This window comes from Epinephelus moara, chromosome 23, assembly GCF_006386435.1.
Source record: "Epinephelus moara isolate mb chromosome 23, YSFRI_EMoa_1.0, whole genome shotgun sequence".
Taxonomy (NCBI): Eukaryota; Metazoa; Chordata; class Actinopteri; order Perciformes; family Serranidae; genus Epinephelus; species Epinephelus moara.
The window spans coordinates 27,941,041-27,961,469 of NC_065528.1; the positions used below are offsets into that span (position 1 = coordinate 27,941,041).

At 42.1% G+C, this 20,429-nt stretch overlaps 1 protein-coding gene across 2 annotated transcripts; it reads right to left on the reverse strand.

Moving 5' to 3' along the window:
• Position 1: 1 nt before the first annotated feature.
• parpbp (PARP1 binding protein) lies at positions 2 to 20,292 on the reverse strand. Of its 2 annotated transcripts, XM_050036835.1 has the most exons (11): positions 20,221 to 20,292; positions 19,736 to 19,891; positions 17,005 to 17,241; positions 16,783 to 16,887; positions 14,253 to 14,423; positions 13,952 to 14,106; positions 10,478 to 10,661; positions 10,152 to 10,333; positions 7,883 to 7,964; positions 1,519 to 1,705; positions 2 to 987 (listed from the first exon to the last, which is right to left on the reverse strand). In XM_050036835.1, the coding sequence occupies exons 2-11, from the start codon at positions 19,883 to 19,885 to the stop codon at positions 662 to 664; spliced, it is 1,779 nt and encodes a 592-aa protein (XP_049892792.1). In that variant the 5' UTR covers positions 19,886 to 19,891; positions 20,221 to 20,292; the 3' UTR covers positions 2 to 661. The 2 variants fall into 2 exon arrangements, with proteins under 2 accessions (XP_049892792.1, XP_049892793.1); XM_050036836.1 differs by lacking the exon at positions 7,883 to 7,964.
• Positions 20,293 to 20,429: the final 137 nt, after the last annotated feature.

The window sequence follows — 20,429 nt, forward strand, 5'->3', positions numbered from 1 at the left end:
AAAAAAAAGCTTCCAACCAGAATCTCCAAAGCTAACTAATACAAACCAAAAGTGCAATTGCTAGTCTGTTAGCTGCTAACTGATAGCTTATTTTAGCATAGAAACTGGAATTGCAGTTTGGATTTTTAAAACTTGGGACAACACCAGACACTCAGTAGCACCTCTAAATTTTACTAATTAACTTGTTAAATCTTGTCTACTTCATACAAAAATCGATCTGTATGCTAAATGCTACTGTTAGCCAGTTAGCTTAGCATAGAAACTGGAGGGAAACAGTTTGCCCAGCTCTGTCTAAAGATTTAAAGATGTGCCTAGCACCTCTAAATTGTACTAATTAACTTGTTATATCTCAATCATCAGAGCCAGGCTAGCTTTTTAGCTCTGCTTAATGCTAAAATAAGCTTATCATTTGCTAGCTGTAGCTTTATATTTAGCGTAGAGTCATCAAACTCTCAGCAAGTAAGCAAATTTCCCAAAAAGTATTTGTTAAAACAACAGTCAACAGATTAACTCGGACTAAAAATCATCATTAAAAGCAGCCTTAATTAGAATATTCATGTACTACACAACATTTTTCAAAAAAATTGCAGCTGCTTCGTATGAACACAGCTTGACAGAAGGTTCTCGCAATGTACCATCATGAAACCAGTACAAACAACCATTAGACTCTGAAGAAGCTGGTTAGCTTTCCCTGTCCAGCTATCAGCTTCTTCTTACTGGAGGCCTTGCCGACATTCTTGCCAGGCACTTTGACCGAGACACTAGTGAGCTGCTTCTTCTCTGGAGGCTCGTTCTCTGAACCTCCATGTTGCTCTGACTCCACCTGCTTCCTCTTGTTGCCCTTTCTCTGCGTCTCAGTGCCAACGGTTTTCTTCCTATTGCCCGAGCCTGCACCTCTGTTTTGGGCATTTCCACTTCTTGGCGCCAGAGCAGCCCCCCGCTGCACGCCGCTCTGCTCCTTATTCGGGCATTCAGATGTAGACTTGGCTGGAAAGATTGAAACAAAGCAAAAAGCAAGTGTGACAACCTGGTAGGAAAAAAAAGGGAAAAAGCTGTGACGAAATTGCTGACGTTAGCTGCCGGTGGAAGCAGGCTGTGTGTTTATTCTGTGAAGCTGAAATTGAACATTTGTCATGTAACCTGATGGAGCCGAGCCTGAATTCCCACGGAACAAAAGACAGAAGGGGAAATGGGCAAAAAGTCTGTGTGAGTGTGTGTTCTTTTTGGTTTTTTACTACAGATGTGGGTGTGAGCAGGTTTTATAGAATAGGGGTTCATTTCATGGCTGATGGTAAGTAGCAGTCCCAGGGCTGGGGCTGGGAAGGGTTCAAGGCTGGAGCTGAGAAGGTGTGCCTGGGCCTCAGTCCAGCTGTGTGGCGTCAGAGGAAACAGAAATCTAACCCAGCACAAAGAGAACGCTGCACGGCTTGTGTTGACATATTGAGCTTTTCTCCGCATGCAGTGGAGCACCACAAAAAGTACCTATAGGATTTTATGAAATTAAGTTTGACTCTGTACCTTGGGTTGACTGCTCCACATCAGAGCTGCAGTCTTCATCCACAGCTGGGAGGGTTTGGAGTTTGGGTGCTGGGTGCACACAGGTTGGGACCTGGCTGGTGCTGGGGAACTCCAGCACCCGGTTGAGTGGCAGTTCTTCATCTTTGTATGTGCACGCAAACTGGGATCGAATGACTTTGTCTCTAGGCTGGAGTAAACAGAAAAAAAAACACATGAATCCAGCTGATATATGGTTACACCATTTAATGATAAGTATCATTGCCTCGAGGCAGGTGGCCGAGGTTTCCTTCATTTCTGGCTTTTGTTTTGGTTTTCAGAAAAAAAGAAAATACCTCCATTCACAATTAAATTTCAAAAACGCCAGGTGACACTGCCAAAGAGGCATCTTGTCTGAAACATCCGTGTGGCAATATTAAAAAGCCAAAGCCAAATTCGTGTCTTTCATAAAGGATCAAGGACTCAGTCTTTTTTTTTTTTAAAGAATGTCTGTACTAAATCTCATGGCAAGATATTTTACCACAAGACTCATGATGGTGCTACATAAAAGGTCAGGGGATCCCCAAATTCATTAGGATTTGTCCTCTTGTAACTATTACTATCTGAATCAAATTTAATGGCAATCCATCCAAAAACTGCCTAGACATTAGAGCTGCACAATATATATGTATATATTTTTTTTTTAGGTTGACGTTTTGCTAAGCCCCGCCCCTTTGTGATGGTCCGTCAAGCTGTCAGAGTAAGCACTTTGCTGGTATGAACCAGCTGTGTGTCATCGCAGTGTGTGCAGACGAACAGTGTTTGGCTTCAACCTTCATCTGCGCACACTGTGATGACACACAGCTGGTTCATACCAGCAAAGTTTCCCTGCTTCCCTTCACTGGTTCCTGTACAGCAGGGTCGGTCTTTGTTTCACGGTTATAATCATTACAAAGCATATGTATACATTCAGTAGGCTATATCTTCAGTAGCTAGCTAGCTAACCCTACACTTTTCAGGGTTTGATTTTGGTTTTGGAACAGGGAAGAAACGTATATCTTTTTCCAACCTCTCCAGGTAACGAGTATCATTAATACACGACGTGCCCCAGGCACAACATTTAGCTCCAAATCCACAAATCTGAAATGACTGCATTAGAGTCAATGGAGCACAGCTGTGTTGTTGTCAGACCCTGGTCTGAGCCGGCCTGATGCTCATTTGCACATTTTATTTGAAACTAGAAGAACAAGTGCTTTAAAGAGAGAAGGAAGCACAAAATGTCTCAAGACGTTTGATCTTCACGCCAAAAATCCAACGAGACAGAGTGAGGCGTTATTGATAGTGTTCCGAATCAGTCTATTCTGCTGTAATTATTTGACAATATGACTTTTTACACCGACTACAGGCCACTCGATGACTGCCTCAAAAGGTTGACGAATTACACATCAGCCCTACTTTACACCACTTTAAACAGGAAAACCAGTTTCTTCCATCTTATCACAGTTACACGTCTCAGACAGTAGAGCAGCGCCTCATTAAAACGCCTTTTCGGACAGCCTAGTTGTGAATGATACTGAAGACTACAATCCTGGCCCTGGGGCACACAGATCCACAGCTTTTCAAACCACTGTTTGATCTACGCCTGCTTGGGATTATCACAATCCAAGGATTTCACCCTTCAGGCCAGTGGGCCACAGTGGGGAGGAGAAATCTGAGGGAAAAATACAGCGAGCAAAGCTGGGTGGGTCCGTAAAGCACAAAGGGATCAAAGCCTTTGTGCTTTTCAAAAGAACTTCTTAAAAGAGCACCTAAAACAACAGTAACCCTAAGAACAAGGCACACTTCAATAATGGAGCTAAAAATGTATGCTGCCCTGGTTGCATGCTAATAAAACATATCTGAAACGCCCCTGAAACAATGGGAGGGGATGGAAGAGTGAACACGGCCAAACTATGACTGACGGATAACATCTAATCCAATTACAACAGGTGGGAGCCCAACGTGGCACCGTGTGGTCAGACGGCCCTCATTCGTCTGAAGACGGCTGTCCTGAAATAACCTCTGCACACCGCCTGACCTGACGCTGCAAACACCTGACCAACACATGCCTGACAGTACTTCCAAAAGCAGGTGCAAGCAATTTCTGCAGCCTTGCGTCTTGACACGCAGGTGGTAGAAGTGAGAACAGGTGCACCATTAATATTATCACCACCACAGACTGAGGCAATCACTCTGAAATAAAATCTATGTACTATCATGCAATCAAATGCATCTTTTCACAAACAGCACGTCACAGGAGAGCAACACGAAATAGTTTGATGGTTATTTCTGCGTCTGGATAATCTGTGGCACCGAGACAAAGATTTGGAAACGTCCCAAAAAGCAGAAACTAAATCTGTCCATCTCTGTGTGTGCCAGTTGACGTCAGTGCATGATGAAACCGCTGGAGAAGTCTGGGATAAAGTCATTCAGCAGACAACAGGAAACAATAACCTTTCAAGTTTCCCTTGCTAGTCGAATTACGCGACTGATATGGCATCTTCAAAGTGAAATTGATGCAGAAAGCTTCCGCTCACCGAGTTCAGGAAGCGGTGAGCTGCCCAGGGACCATTACAGCGCACTCAAACAGGAAGGCAGCCAGATTGTGGGGAGCTAAAATGACATCTGCTAGCGCAATCAAATAAAGGAGCCATTTCACAAAATGTGTTTAGCATACATGTTCAAAAGGAGTTCACATAGTGGAGCTGCTTCATGTTAAAAGAGCAGCAGCCCTACCTTAAAATCTAAAGCTGGTGTTGTCAGTGTTTTTTGGGTGACTCAGCAGTTGTGGAGTGTGTGCTGTGGTGGAAGAAGTAACACTACACTGTAAAAATACTCTGATAAAAGTAAAAGTCCTGCATTCAAAATTTTACTCAAGTAAAATATGAAAATATCATCAGCAACATGCATGAAGGTATAAAGAGTACAAGGTACTCATAAGGTGCAGAACAGCCTCTTTTAGAGTGATATTACAAATATATATAACTGGATTATAGGTGTAGATTTCAGGGAGGGATGTAAGGGACACATCCCCCTCAATATTTAGAACAAGTGTGTTTGTCCCCCTCAAAACTGAAAGAAGCAGAGGACTTCTATTTTGACAAAATCTATCTATTTTGACATCTGCACCATAAATTATTGCAGAAAATACACAAGTTGGTGCATGAAAAATCACCAGAATGAAGGAAATTAAGTGTTTTATGCTCAAAATGTTCTGGTAAAAGACCCCCAAACACCCCAAATATTCCACAGCATTGATATCATTCAGCTTTTCAGTAACAGTCATACTAATTACGCCCCTTCCCACCTTTCCATCTATTCCTATAATTCACCATCTTGCACATTTTCGCCAGCATTGCAGTGTTGCGTCAGGTTTTCAAAAACCTTGAAATATTCCACAGTATTTGTATCAGTGGACGAGTCAGTGACATTCATACACATTTAGGCCAGCATTGCAGTGTAGTGTCAGCTTTAAAACATTCCTATAGATATTCCACATCATTCATGGTATTATTCAAAGTTTAAAGTCAGCATTGCAGTGTAGCGTCAGCTATTCAGCATGCAGCATTAACACCCGCAATTTCTTCAGAAATTGCATTCTTTATCCAGCAAGCAATAGTCGTGATTTAAACGTATAGGCTATATTTAGCTCCGATTTAGTCTAGCTACATGTAACCCAAATCTAGCCGATTTAACTTTGAAATTGATTAAATGTAATTTTCGCCATTGCAGATGGCGTGCGGTATGACATTCAATCACATATGGAGATTCACCAGTAATTAAAATATGTTTATCTCCATTTTTTGGACATGGTCTCTACATAGCCGTATAATTGATGACATCTACACTTTGGCTATGGTTAGACGTCTACCAAATTTTCACTGACAGCCCAAATTCAGCCGTGATTTAGCCTAGATGTCAGGTCTTCATGTAGACGGCTATTAGACGTTTTTTAAACCAAAAAATGCTTGCTGGGATAGTTTATTATTAGAGTCCTGTAGCACTGTGGAACTCACAATAACCAGTTTTTAAAATATTCTCAAAATTAATGCAGAGGTACAGAACCTGAGAACGATCATACATCCAATTATTTCTTTCTTTTTTTTTTTTTTTTAAATGCTGTTATCGAGATCACAAGTTCAGTCTTTCATTATCTCAAGATAACAAGATTATCAACCCATTATCTCTAAACAACAAAAGGTCATTTTCGCTTTTTTAATGTTTATCAGAGATCAGTAGTGCCATGCCAGCATGCATAGATAGTGTCTTGATGAAAACGCAAGTTTATGGAGTAGTCAGACTGTACTTCAGTCAAGGCCTGACACATGCAGAAGTTGCGTTTGAGTCTTTGTGATAACATTTAGATCAGTCATTTAAGGAGAACCACCAGATGTGATCAAATGAACCTGACACTCATTTTTTTTTAAGTTTGCCATAATTATCCTGTGATCTCAAGAAAACAAAAGTCTCCTTTGTGCTAAATAATCTTGTTATCTCAAGAATTCAGCTTTTCGTTTCTCAGGAATTGACATTAATTATCCCATTATCACGAGAAAATAGGGTATCCCCACTAAATACCTTAAGGTACTGACCGAAATGACCCAGTACCAAGAAGTATTGAAACATCCCCAGTCAAACAATACCTCAATTTGATCATTTTTTGCTTCAGAGCTCTGACCCGTGACTTCCCACCAGACTAGCAAACTTTCTGTTGCTGCTGTCTCCTCCCAGTCTGCTCGTGCTAACATCTGCCCGGTTAGCCCAAGCTAACACAGTAACAGTGGCTACATCCAACACCGAGCCATCAAAGGGTCCCAGCAACACAATGACTAAGAAACAGCTTGTAAAAAACAATTAGTTCCTTCTTCACGTCCATATGTCCAGTCTTTAATTTGGCATGGATAGTGCTAATGCTGGTGTGCAGGGCGTCCATGGCCACGTGGTTATTAGCTTCACCTAAAGTGACAACTTCATCAGCTGTTCCTGTCGCCATTTCCTCAATGTTTTTACTGCTTTGGTTTACTGTGGTCTTAGTCTTCCTTAGTTTATATTTCCCCACAAGGTTTATCATGAAGTAGACGTGAAGAATCCTCTAAAAGCTCGCGAATTATGTTGCTGCTCGTCTCACCGCCATACTAGAAAGTCCACAAAGAAACAGCTCAAATCTGTTGTTAAATTCATTAATAACCTTTAGGTCATGTTAGCTGTGTGATGCTAACAGTTAGCCCTGTCACTGTGGCCAGTGTGTGACCGGGCACACTCCAGCAGCAGCAGCAGCTATAACCCATACAGTCTAGTGTGGTGAAGTCAAGGGCGGACAATTTGACAGAGTTGGCAGTTTAACATGCCAAGAGCCATCTATTACACGTCACTCACATTACTGATATCAAATAAGTACTCTGTTGGTATTGGTATCACTTTAAGGGTACTGGTATCATGATTTTTTTAGATGACACCCAGCCCTACGAGAAAGTAAGTTCGGTTATCTCAAGATCTCGCAATCTAGAGATGACGGCGTTAAAAAGATATTTGCAAACATGGCTGTTCTCGGCTTTCATACAGCAAAACCAGAGATATCTTTTTTATTCCATTCATTCTTCTACAATGTCAAAACATAGAGCCTACATTTCCCACAATGGCCCCATAGTGTGCATCCTCTCAAAAACAATCGCAGGGATCCATATTAGATTGTTTTTCAAATGTAAATAGCAAAAAATGGAAAGACTCATGCACAAGTACTAGAAAATGGGACTTAAGTAAATGTACTAAGTCACTTTCCACTGCTGAGAGTGTGCTGTTGTAACTGTGCTGAAGCAGGAGTCTGATGAAACAATACTCTTCGCTCGACACAGATTAAATTAAAGCACACAGTAAAGTCTGTATCCTCAAACCTTATTGGCAGCAGGGGCTGTGTAATTACAATGAGACAGATTCTCTCACACTGATCCCAGAACAGCTGAGCTCCCAGCCAGGAAGGAAGACGGAGATATTGATATCAGATATACAGTGTGTTATATTGTGCACTGTAAGCAAATGGACCGGAGCCCTGACAATAGGATAACTTATCATCAGGATTGGTTAATGGTTTGAATCCCCACGAATAAGTCTTTTTATGCCATGGATTTAAACAGCACCCTCAAACCAACACTAAGAGCTAAAACACAGCTGTGCAAACGGGAACGGTGGAAGTCAGTTAAGATGTGAGCTTCAGCTAAGCAAATAAATAATATAATACCAGGGAGAAATTACAGGATGTAAAGACATTATTTTCAATGTTTGTACATCTGATTCAATTTGAAGTAGCTGATGGTTTGGATTTGGGGCTCTTGGATGAAGGGGCCCACGTTACCTTGGGTTTGAGCAGGTCTAGCCGGCTCTGGACCCGGTTCTTTAGAGGTTCTGGAGAACATCCAGTAGACACTTCAGGGGATCTGAGGGGCGAGCCACAACGAGAGGCAAAGACAAGAGGTTTATAAATTAGAAAAGCAAGAAGGTTACATGGTCACACTAACCGAGAAATCTACCCACTACTGTTCTCTCTTTATTGCAGCTTTGCATAATATTTTCAACATGTACAAAGATGTTTTCACTAGCGTCAGACGGAGCTGACGTTGGGCTTTTGCAACAATTTGGATATCAGCCATTTAATGTCATGCAGCTCCGACATAATGTAGGTTCCCCTTCCGAACCGCAGCCAGTGCCTATTTCTTTTTTTATGTTATTATTTTTATTTCAGATGTTTGACCAGAGAAATTGTTCCAGTGTGGTGTGGGAGGATTTTCCTCCATATGGTTTCAGTGGAGAGTTGTACAGTCTCATGTTGGTCTAATTGCCGTTTCAGGGGCTTTCCCACTCTGAATCCCGCGGTAGTGAAAATAGTCTAATCTAATTCAAAGCTCTGTGACTTTTCCATAGTAAAATATCTTTTAATTTGCCAGTGTTGTACTTGACCCCTGAAGGGTGTAACAAAGCAGCTGGATTTAAAGGGGTAGTTTGGATCTTTACAAGTGGGGATGAATGCAGTACTTATCCATAGTCAGTGTATTGCATACAGTAAATGTCAGTCAGCACACCATCAGTTAAAGTAGACGCTATATTCAGAATATTTTCACTGCTTTACTTTGCTGCCAGACTACAGCTGCAATGATTAATTGATTAGTTGTCAACTATTTAAGTATTTGTCCACTGATATAACACTGATCAATCAGTCTGAGTAATTTTTTAAGACAAAAAGATCACAATTATCTCAATCCAGCTTTTTAAATGTGAATATTTTCTGGTCTCTTCACTTGTCTTTGACAGTAAATTGAATATCTTTGGGTTGTGGACGAAACAAGACATTTGAGGACGTCATCTTGGGCTTTATGAAACACTGCTCGACATTTTTGATCATTTTCTGACATTTTATAGACCAAACAACTTATTGATTAATTGAGGAAATAATCAAAAGATTAATCAACCACAAAAATAAAAGTTAATTGCACCCCTATGTCAGACAGCAATTTCTGACAGGGAACAAAGCCAGACTCCATTGAGAAAAACAGTAATTTAACATTGCTGAACACAGGAGTTGCTGCTCTAACGCTTCCTTGATCAGTTGGTTTGTTTGTGTTATTTTGTGATCTTTGGTGTTTAAAACACACCAAAGGTCACAGAATAACACAAACTGACTACCTGATTGAAGCAGTGGTAGACCAGCAGCTCCTGTGTTAAAATTAACCTTTTTCTCAATGGAGCCTGGTGGCTCTGAAGAGAGCACTATAACAGCTTCAGTTCCCCATCATTAATCGCTGTCTGACAGCAAGGTAAAGCAGTGAAAATATTCTCAGTAAAGCGTACACTTAAACAGATTTTTCAGGTGGCTAAAATATGTTTTGTTACTGCCCCCATCCACAGCTGTACATTGCTTAGCTTCTGTGGTATTACTCCTGCCTGCTTCTCCAAACTGGGGGCGTGATGCCGCCATCTGCTGTTGGTAATAGGGCCCTGACACGCCACTGCTGAGCACCCTGGTGGCAGTGTGTCCCCCATCTTTGACACTAGTCAGCCCATGTTGGCTGTTTTTGACTGATTCAGCATGTTGAATGTGCACAAGAAGAGAAACAGAAGTGAGGAATGTAAACAAAAGGCTTAAGTCAAAAGAGTGTGAGATCAAAACAAACGATGCACGGTAAAGAGCCTTTGTTCTTTCAACGTTAGGTTTTTTGTCAACGTGCTAACTAGCGATTTGAATTGACAAATACAGACTAATGGTATCTGCCAATGTGGAGAGTTATCTCCTCTCACGCAGGCACAGAATGTACGTGCTAGTTGGCCGTTGACTAGGGTTTGCGTCGTGTTCAAGTACAACTTCTTGGCTGAGACGCAGGCGACATAAAGCGATGAAACAGTCAGCCTTTGTTGCCACTAGCTCTTTGTCGGTTTGGTGCGTCAGGGCCTTTACTCCGACTATGGAAACCTCAAACAACCCCACTTCAAAAAAATCTGAACTATCCTTTAAGACCCATCTGTATCTATGGTTACAGTCTGTGGTATAAAATAAAATAGAACTACAACCCTTAAAACATATGCTCCCCATCCTAAATCCCAGTTTGTACTGTGTGATTGTTCGTGCCAACCTGAACAAGTCAAGGACGCAGGTTCCCTCTGCTCCACTGAGGACGGGCTGGTCCTCAGACAGAAGGTCTGCCTTGTTCTGACACGGAGGAGTCAGCGCCTCTTCATCCAGCAGAGCCATCAGTACCTTCACAGTGTCCCGACCTCCGTACGCAGTGCAGTGATTGACTGCATAAGGCTTTGGCTGGAGAGGAAGATCAACACAACTACAATCAGCTCACATAGCTGACTGTTAGAGGAGATGAAGTGGGTTTTTGTCTGAATGTATGGAGAGACACAAAAGCCAGAATTGTAGTTGCTTGGCTGGAGAGCAGAGGTTATACATTACCCTGGCAGGGCTTATCCCTGTCCCGCTTCCATTAGCAATCTGTTTCTGGATCTGGTGTAGCTGGCAGATCCTCTCCTTCAGCTCCTTTGTCGTCTCCTCAGCTGCGGCGTACACTGCCTCTCCGCTGCTGCGTCCCTTCACCAGCGCTGCCCTGACGGCGGTCACCAGCCTGGCTCCACATACGCTGAGGAATAAACACAGTGACAGTCACAATGACATCTGCAGGAGAGCGCTATTGTGCCATAGGTGGAGGAAAAAACTGTTTGTTTTGGAAAGCAGTGGAGTCTTTCTTCTGCAGAGCACACATACAAGTTTTCATCTGGATGGAATTAATAGTGTTCAAGAGTTCAGCCAATATTTGCCAACATGAATAACTCTCTCCTAAAACTGAAAACCCAGAAAAGCCAGGCCTTAGTCTGAATGTCTTCAAAAGATATACTGCAGCTTCACTTTCAATTAATTGGACACTGACTCTAAGGGCTCAGAGTAATTGTTTCGGTGTTAACATCCAGTTGAGCTTTATTTCACTGTAGCGCAGCTTTGCCAATGTTAACAGTTATGAAGCAGAAAATGTGCTCCAAATCCCTGTTAAAGTCACCCTGGGCACGGTCACTGCGCTCACCCATGGACTGTCAGCAGACAAACTCCAGGATTTTCCTCTTTATAGTTCTGGGGGATTTTCGCCCGTGCTCGCTTGCTCTGCATGTCCAAAAATCATAGCAACATATCACTTCTGTAGGTTTCAAACAGTCAAGTGCACTAAAGCATGCTCGGAGAGATCGCAGTAAGGTGGAGAGGCGGTGGTCCGACCCTGACCCGGCTCTGATGTGAGCAAGCAGGGCTCAGTAACAGAATCATTTGGGAAAACAGATGTTCAGTGAACAAGGGGCCCTGAACTCTCCATAGAAGGTGTTTGTATGAGGAAATACAGTACTCCGCTGAGAGTGTAAAGGCACTGCCTGTTGAAAGACACATGTTGGCCGAGTTCATCAGTGTCTCATCAGACGTGGAGCGCTCTCATCAGCCTGCATGAACTGAAAACCCTCAGTAGAGCAGCGGGAGTCGAATCCACTACTACACAAACATCACAATGTGTTGTTATGGCTCGGCTGAGTGAAGCTAACGTGGCTACTGGGACTGCTACAAAGGGTGCCTTCAACGGCTTCACCTCAAAAGCTCGACCCTCACATGATTGAACGGCTAAATCATTTCTGATAACCGCTTCTGTTGTGGTGCCAGATGCTTTGACATCCAAAATAATCTGTAATGGTATGGAGAATGATCTGTGGGCTCGAGGTTTGATGATAATTCATCAAAGAAAGAGCTCCAAACAGGGAACAAGTTATTTAACAAAGACAGGCTTTGATGTGGCAAAGATGAACATGCTTTAGCAATCCAAATGTTATCATGAGAAGCTTAGATGGGAGTCATTACAGGGATTTGAAGGAAATAATAACGAGCCGCAGTGGAACAGGTGGAATTTATGATCACAGGTGTGATTTCAGTGCACAGGTCTGCCAGGCTGCGAGTATTCCTACCAGTAGTAGCAGCAGCGGGACCGACCCACACATAGAGCTGATATTCTAATAAATTCATGAGAACTGAATCGGCCACACCACAGAGAGAGGAAACAGAATTTAATCTCAACTTGAATTGCAGGAAGAAGTGAAGCAATTCAGAGAAGCTTCCACTCAGTCATAAATCACGAATTTCAGTGTATTTGACGTCATTCGCTGCAAGATACCGAAGAATGCTCAACTTTTCTTGGAATCTGTTATTCCTCTAATCAGCTCAGGATGATTTCTCTGGAAATGGAATATGTGTATATGAGTATTAGACTACAATAAAGTAAACACAGCATTGAACATGAAATGTTGTACCGGAATGTTAAGATTAGCTACTACAAATAAGTGATTCATCATTGGTTGAAGAATGTGGCAACTCAGGAAAATACACCACTGTAAGGGACTGTTCATAATTTATGAGAGGGGAGGGTGTGGTGAAAAAGGGGGAGGCCTGCGGGGGGTCATACAACTTAAAATGGCTGTATTTTGTAATGCAGGAGTTATACTTCTGGGTCGAATTAACGCTGTGTTTACAGCATAGGCTCTGCATTAACGTAGCCTGATGTGCTCCTCCCCAGAAATGTAACTACGCGTCGCAGCGACGCAGACCTCCTGTCTATTTCTGTAAGCTGAAACCATTTCCCTCAGTGGAAACAAAACTTTTATTTACTTTAATTTCACAGATAAGAAACAATAAATTGTGAAGACAATAAAAATAGCATTTTGAGTCTTGTGTGTGATTTATCCTGGCTTCATATGAGTAGAGGAAAAGTCAGCTAGCTGCTAGGCTAATTTATACAATGTAAAATGCCATAGTCTTGTGCTAATAACATTAGCACGTTGTATTTGTGGGGAAAATGTGTCCAGATAAAGACAAGTGTTTGTCTGTGAATGCTGTGAGTTATTGTGAAGCTGATTTGTGTACTTGTGTTTGAAAAAGCGTACAAGTATAAATGCTCACAACGGCGTAGGGTCTGCATAGACCTGATGCACAAGTATAAATCCCGCTGAAGAAGCATTTGTGTGTGTGTATCCTCTTCCTCTGAGCCAAAGAGCTCCATCATTGTCCAAAAACTCTTAAACCACATCAGTGAGCTACACTGTTGCCCTGGGTGACATGTTCCAGCATTACCATGAGCACTAACACTGTTTATTTTGACTTATTGCCACATACACAGTCCTGCTGCTGTAAATATTCAGAAGTGCAACAAATGCGTGTTAATCCACGGCTGAAAATAGTCCCAAACAAATGCTCCATTGACTTCTGTTTCCAGTCTTTGTGCTAAGCTAATCTAACAAGCTGCTGGCTGCAACTTCATCTTTACCTGACAGATGTGAAAGTAGTGTTGACATTTTACTTTAACTCTCCTCCAGAACTGTTGAACTACTCCTTTTGCTGTTTGTTAGTTTACTCTGTCAAGTTTTGGACCTCAAATTCCTTTTTATTTTTAAAATATTTGATCATATAATTTGAAAATAAGACCCTAATTTGTTTGGTTACTTGTGGATGCCTTTTGAAATTCCAGTGTCTCTGACCGGACCACAGACAGGAAGATTGCAGTGACTCTTAGTGGCTTGATGGTCTCCTGCTTTAGCACGAAGATCGGTTCACCAGAGCGGCCCAGTTCCTGATGAGTTCCTAGAAATTCCCCCGTGCTGTGGCACATCGAAATGTCTGTTGTCAGGATTTCAGACACAATAATGACGAAGTCTTTCAAAGTACTGAAAGACCAGCGCCACAAACAAACAGATTGAGAACAGAGCACGAATCACAGTTCAGTCCTTGAATGGAGCACGTCCCCACCTCCAACATTTACAGCCGTCTCAGTCACAAGAAAGGAAGCATTACCTCAGAGGCAACAGTAAGACAGGGAGCGAGTGGAAGCCTGGATTAAGCTGCATTGTGTACCTTGGGTCAGGAATCTCCCCTAGTATTTCTTCCAGGTTGTCTAGAAACTGGACAAAGTCAGACAGGCCTTTAACGTGTTTCCTCAGTGGGTCAGACTCAGCTGGAGCGTAGCCCTTCCCTCCGAGCTGGATGGCCCTCACAAAAGATGTCACAGCCTGCAAAAGCATGAAAGAGACTCAAATGTTGCGCCAGAGAGGATTACTCCAATTCTAAAGTCATAGCTTTGGTTTTCTAGTGATGTAAAGTGTGAATACATCATCGCTGAAGCCCGAGCACATGCTGAGTGCGGGTGTTTTCTTACCAAGAAGAGGGAAGTGTTGTTGTTCTGTGCAGCATGCTTTATGTCAGTGAATGCCTGACGTCCAAGAGTGCGACTAGGGACGTCAAGGGTTAGCGCCAAGGCCAGGTCGTTCTTGATGTTCACAAGTAAATTCAGATAGGAGCAGAAAACCCGTCTCACTGCCGTTTTCACCTGTTGATAATAAACAGAATAATTAAGCACATCATTATCATTTTTGGGAAGAAAACATTTTAAAATCCTCTAATGTCCATATCAAACAGCATTTCAAGAGTTTCTAGCTTTAGCATGCTGTTGCTAGCTAGCTAAATTAGTCTTAGCCATGTGCAGCTAAAACTTGCAGATTGATTGATGGGAGGTTGTCATGAAATTATTTGTTGAAATTGGTTGGCGCTCTCTTATGTAAGCACACGCCATACTTTGCTTTAAAGCAAGAAAACATGATACGATTTTACATATAAATACAAAGAATTTGTTTTTTGTTAAATAGGTGCACAATATGAACAGGGATGTGATCTAAGGGGGCATTTTTAATTTCATCTTGACTTTAAGTATTTATGTGAGAAAACTGATACTACTCTTATATCTGTCTGCTAAATGTAAAGCTTGAGCTGCTAAATTAGCTTAGCATAAAGACTGGAATAAGGCTCATACAGGTAGCCTAGCTAGGTGACAAAATCCATCTTCAAACACCTCTAAAGCTCACTTAGTGACAAGATTTATCTTGTTTTTTTTAATCCGTACAAAAACTCAAGTGTAAAAATGAAAATTCAGTGTTTCACATTTATGTCAGATGTATTTCTCAATAGCAGTTGCCAGGCGACGAGAGGAGACTGCAGGAAGTTCCTACTCCCAACCAAAAAAAGTATAGGGTGTTATCACACCTGCCCTGTTTGGTTCAGTTCAATTGAACTCAAGTTTGTTAACCCCCCAAGTGCGGTTCGTTTGGTCAGATGTGAACACAGCAATCACACTCAGGTGTGCACCAAAACAACCAGACCGAGACCTTCTTGAAGAGGTATCACACTCAGGTGTGCACCAAAACAACCAGACCGAGACCTTCTTGAAGAGGTGGTCTCAGTCCGATAACAAACAAGCTCTAGTGAGGTTTGTTACAGTCCTGGAGGATTATTAATGTGCACCTCCTCCTGTACTGCCTTAATATGCACATTCAGCACATCCAATGCATCAAAACATTGTTTTCTAGTTGGAGCCGCGCCTCGTTTTCAAACTGTATGGTTTGACTAAAATGAACAATGACAGCAATATAGTCCACGATGAGCAGCGCTAAAATCAACCTGCGTAGTTGTCCCTCCATTGTGACATTAGAAAGTGTCACATTTATCTTGCAAGTGTACTCTTCTTCAACGTTTGCTTTACTTCCTGGATTTTTCCCACATGGAAATTCTGACCAGTCAAGAGCAGCTTTTTGGCGCAAGGCATTTGATCTGGTCCGCTTGTAAATGCTGCCGTGAGAACACGAAGCAACTCGAGGCAATTATGCAGTTTTGTAACAAAGTTAGTCCCTGATTGGGACCAAAGGAGACGACTCTAGGTCTGAAAGCAGCCTTAGATGTGTTCAAGTGGATTTTGTTATATTTGGACAGAGCCAGGCTAGCTGTTTGAGCCTGTTTTAAGTCTTTGTGCTAAGCTAAGCTACTACGGTTGTCTCATCTAATTTGCCAGCAGAAAAAAAAACAGCCTAGCAGCACCCTCCTGGGCTGAAAAACAGAGACATCCCAGAAGTGCCAAGAACTGCAGTTCCTCGAATGGCCACTTGCGGCTGGCTCCAAAAGTGAGTCAATCCCTAAAGACACCCATTGGTCACTTCTGGCCCCAAAAATCCAAGATGGCAACTGCCCAAAACGCCAAACGCGAGGCCTCAAAATGGGAGTCCACAAACCAGTGGCTTAAGTCATGTTGGCTGCATCCATCTTTTTATATGATTTATGGAAACAGCATATTTCCCAAAATATCAAACCTTTGGCTTGCGGCCAACCCAGGTTGTGTTTTTAAACTACCAAAAACGGACAGTAGCTTTACTGCATGAGTAAAACCACTAAAAACAGCAGCTGACAGCCCGTATTAAACTCCAAAAAAATGACATCACTCCGCTCTAGCAAGCGAGCCTTCACTACAAACTCATAAATTCACAAGTGACAGAGAATAAGTGGAGGAAAGAGACTCTGTTACAGAAGCTCTTGTCCAGCCCCACATTGTGTTGTTTTAAACATCTGCCTGGTAATTGAATTCACATTGCGCTCTTAAATCTAAGTGATATGATATAGAGTTCCTGTCAATACGAGCAGGATGGATTCCAGACAGAAATTAAGTACGCTGAAGACTGGGAAAGTGAATGTGTGGATTATTGCCAGCGGGAGAAAAAGCTTTCACTTTCCTGAGACAAAAAAAAAAAAAAAAAAAAAAACTTTATATGGAGGGTAGAGGGCAAAGTGGAAAGAGGGGTTTCTTTTGGTGGTTTATGAAATAAGTTGCACATTTTATTAGTGTGTGAAAGCGAGACTGGGCCTACCTGGGAGCTGCAGGGCCTGCTTTTACTGGACGGTGTTGACGGGACTGAAGAGTCTGGCAACTCTGAGACCTCCGTGTTTCCTGATAAGAACTTAAACAACTCGACCTTTGTACAAGAATAAAGAAAGTAATTAGAGAGATACATTGATTGGAGTTGTCTTTTACTCAGCAGCCAATCTGATCATCGACAACATCAGCCTGATTTCAAGCAGCTCCCGCTCACCGGGCTCACAGGCTCCCCAGGGTCTGTCTCCTCTACTCTCAGCTGTTTGTACATGGAGAGGATATCAACCAGGTCCACAGTGTTGGAGCGTTTCAGGAAGGATTCGTATGCCTCCAGGATGAGATCATAGTTCTCCAAGCGTGCAAAGTTGGGGGGTGGCAGGTGAAGTTTGTCTAACAGTAAGTGTTTCCAGGCCATCAGGACATCACTCAGAGCCACTTTGAACTCTCCGCCGTGCTGTCACAGGAAGAGAGAAAACAGTGAAAGCAGCAGCCATAATTACTGACGGCCTGGAACCAATCAGTTCAAAAGCAGAGAGACCTTCTCCCGCAGTCCAAAAATGGGTCATGAGCGGTCTCAGCCGGAAATCTGTGGTAATGTCATCAGTTATAGACGTGATGACAGTCGGCCTGATGGTTCAATTGAATTATCCCATGATGATGATGATGTGAACTGGGCTTGTACGGCTTCGCTTTTGGGCCACCGGATAACTTACAGTAAGAAGACAGAGAGTACCGATATTGTTGTATTCGTCTTCTTTGGAAATAAGTTTAACTTTTTATTTTATTTGTTGGTTTGCATCCCTTTGTGACAAGGACAAGAAGTGATTGCAAGATGTTGTTAGCATTAGCTCTAAAATTAGCAGCAAAGCACAGAGATCTGAATACATCCCCCCAAAAAAATCATATAAGATTATCAGTGGCCACAGTACAATAGGTTGTTGGTTTATTTTGGTCAGGGTTGCATGGGTATACTGTGAAACTGTGTACTGGGGTATAAAAAATTGACAGTTATCAGATATTTGCTTATCTAGGGTATAAAAAGGAGCCCAGAAGAAGAATCTCAGCTGCATATTCAGAGCTCCTTTCCTTCTCGACTGCCTGTCAGAAGTAGAATGGTTCCAACTTTAATAAAGTGTCGGTTCGACCAAAAAAAGTCCTCTTTTTCAGTCCTTTAAGGGTCATTGTAACTGATAATAATAATAATTGAACGTATATTGGGTGGCTGTGGTTTAGAGGTAGAGCGGGTTGTCCACCAGTCGTCCACCAACGGCTCCTTCAGTCTGCATGTTGAAGTTTCCTTGGGCAAGATACTGAACCCCACATTGCTCTTGATGGCTGTTCCATCGGTGTGTGAGTGCGTGTGAATGGCTACTGAGTAGCAGGTGGCACCATGTGTGGCAGCCTCGGCCACCAGCATGTGAATGTGTGTGTGAATGGGTGAATGTGACATGTAATGTAAAAGTGCTTTGAGTGGTTGGAAGACTAGAAAGGGGCAATATAAGTGCAGTCCATTTACCATATTGTGATGTCGTGAATCTGATAATCTGATATTTTCGGAGACAGTTAGCGTGTTGGGAAAATCTCATCTCATGTCATTACGGCAGTAGCTCAGTCCATAGGGACCTGGGTTGGGAACCGGAGGGTTGAGTCCCCGTCCGGACCAAATATGGAGCGTGGACTGGTAGCTGGAGAGGTGCCAGTTCACCTCCTGGGCACTGCCGAGGTGCCCCCAACCACTCGGGGCGCCTCACCAAGGCAGCCCCCTCACTCTGACATCTCTCCACTTTGTGCATGTATAGGTCCTGTTTGTGCATGTGTGTCTTTCAGACCTGTGTGTAATTGACAGCAAGAGTGAAAACATTGAATTTCCCCTCGGGGGGATTAATTAAGTATAAAACAAAAAATTACAACCCTTATCTTGCATAACGATTTATGAATGCCAAGGCCCGAGCCATGGAGTCAGAATTTAGGGAGACCAAATCTGCTTCTTCCTTTCTCAACTGCTCCAGAAAAGAAACTAATTTCCAATTGTAGTATATTATTTATCATAAGCAAACACAGCTATACAGTATACTGTATGAATATGCAATTCACTGACATGTAGAACTGTAGTGCACTGTAATACCAGAACCAGCAGTAATAATAATGGCAATTTGTTACGTTTATTTATGATTATGAGTATTTAAGACAGCAATGCATGGTTACCTGTTGTAGCATAGCAATTTTCATATATATTTTTTTTATCATAATATATTCAGGGATCCCACACATTTTCATGACTTTTCAAGATCCCATAATGACAATTTACTTTTTCTTGTCCCACTTGTCCAAACACATCAGATTCAAACAACATAATTTCAGGAATTAATTAGGCATGACGGGGTGAGAGAGAGGAGATAAACTGAATGTGGGGAAAAAATAAAGACATGATGGTAACCAAAACGTCACTCACCAGCACATATTAGAGTTACATTGCGTCATCAGCCACTTTAAATAATATTATGTAATGTACCACTATGTGGAGGATGACTTTTCCAAAACTTTCAATGCTTGCATTTTGACTAATTCAGTGACTTTTCCAGGCCTGGAAAATGTGATTTTGAATTTTATGACTTATCCAGGTTTTCCATGACCACTGGGACCTGAAGACCATCCTGTTACATATCAAAAAATAACAGGAGTTATGTGGGGATACAGCACTTAAAATTGTATATTTTTTTTACCTAATTAAATGCATTTTTCTACTGTTTTGTGCAACAGCTCACATCAACAAAGAGAGCAGTCATTAAAACTGGCAGACTGGTATATTGGGGCGCATTTCAAGCATATTTCCTCACATTATCATAGGCCTATCTGTATTTTAGACCGCTTTTGTGTGCATTTGTGTTTGCATACAAATTAATCCACTGGAGAAGCTGGATTTTTGAATTAAAGCAATGACCTGTTACCTGCTTATTAATGTCTGCCATGGCCAGCTGCAGCAACATCAGCATGCCATCAGCTCCATGGATGGTGGTCCTCTCTGAGTGTAAAACCCTGTGACACTCTCTCCTGAAGACTTTAACCATCACCTTCAGACGGTCCCCTAGTGCCTCCATTTTCCCCTGAAACAGCAGTAGAGTAAAATGCCAGTGAAACCATGACTCACAGCAAAGATAGGTAGACTATTGTGAATTCACAGAGAGCCGATTATAATCATAAAAATGTAACTTTTAAGGAACAATACAAAGCCAATGGACTCTCACGTAAACACAAAAGTAACCCTCAGAGTCTATGGCCTCTGAGGCACAACGGTACTGAGTCATATTATTCAAATCAGTGCGTCACACTGTGTCTTTTTGTCAATTCCCTTAAGATGCTCACATATAATTAAGCGTATCGTAAGTTAATGGCTACACCAAAACACAAATAATGTTAATTTAACAGTGCAAACCTCTAATAGTGCAGCAGTCTCCGAGATCACACGTCCACAGCTAAAAGCAGTTTGAATTTTTAAACTCCCGATGACGTTATATGCCTTCTGACCAATCAGCTTTTCGTAGACAACAACAGGAGAGCTCGACGATTTTGAGTATTTCTCTGCTGCATTATGTTTGTCGTATTTTCATCGCAAAAGAGTAAAAAGTGTTCTTTAGTTTTAAA

Coding starts and splice junctions, on each gene's coding strand:
- parpbp (XM_050036835.1), bottom strand. CDS start 19,885: ATGGAGGCACTAGGGGACCGTCTGAAGGTGATGGTTAAAGTCTTCAGG. Junction 14,107..14,252: donor ACAACACTTCCCTCTTCTTG/GTAAGAAAACAC, acceptor ATGCTTTTGCAG/GCTGTGACATCTTTTGTGAG. Junction 10,662..13,951: donor GGGGAGATTCCTGACCCAAG/GTACACAATGCA, acceptor TTTATTCCTCAG/CGTATGTGGAGCCAGGCTGG.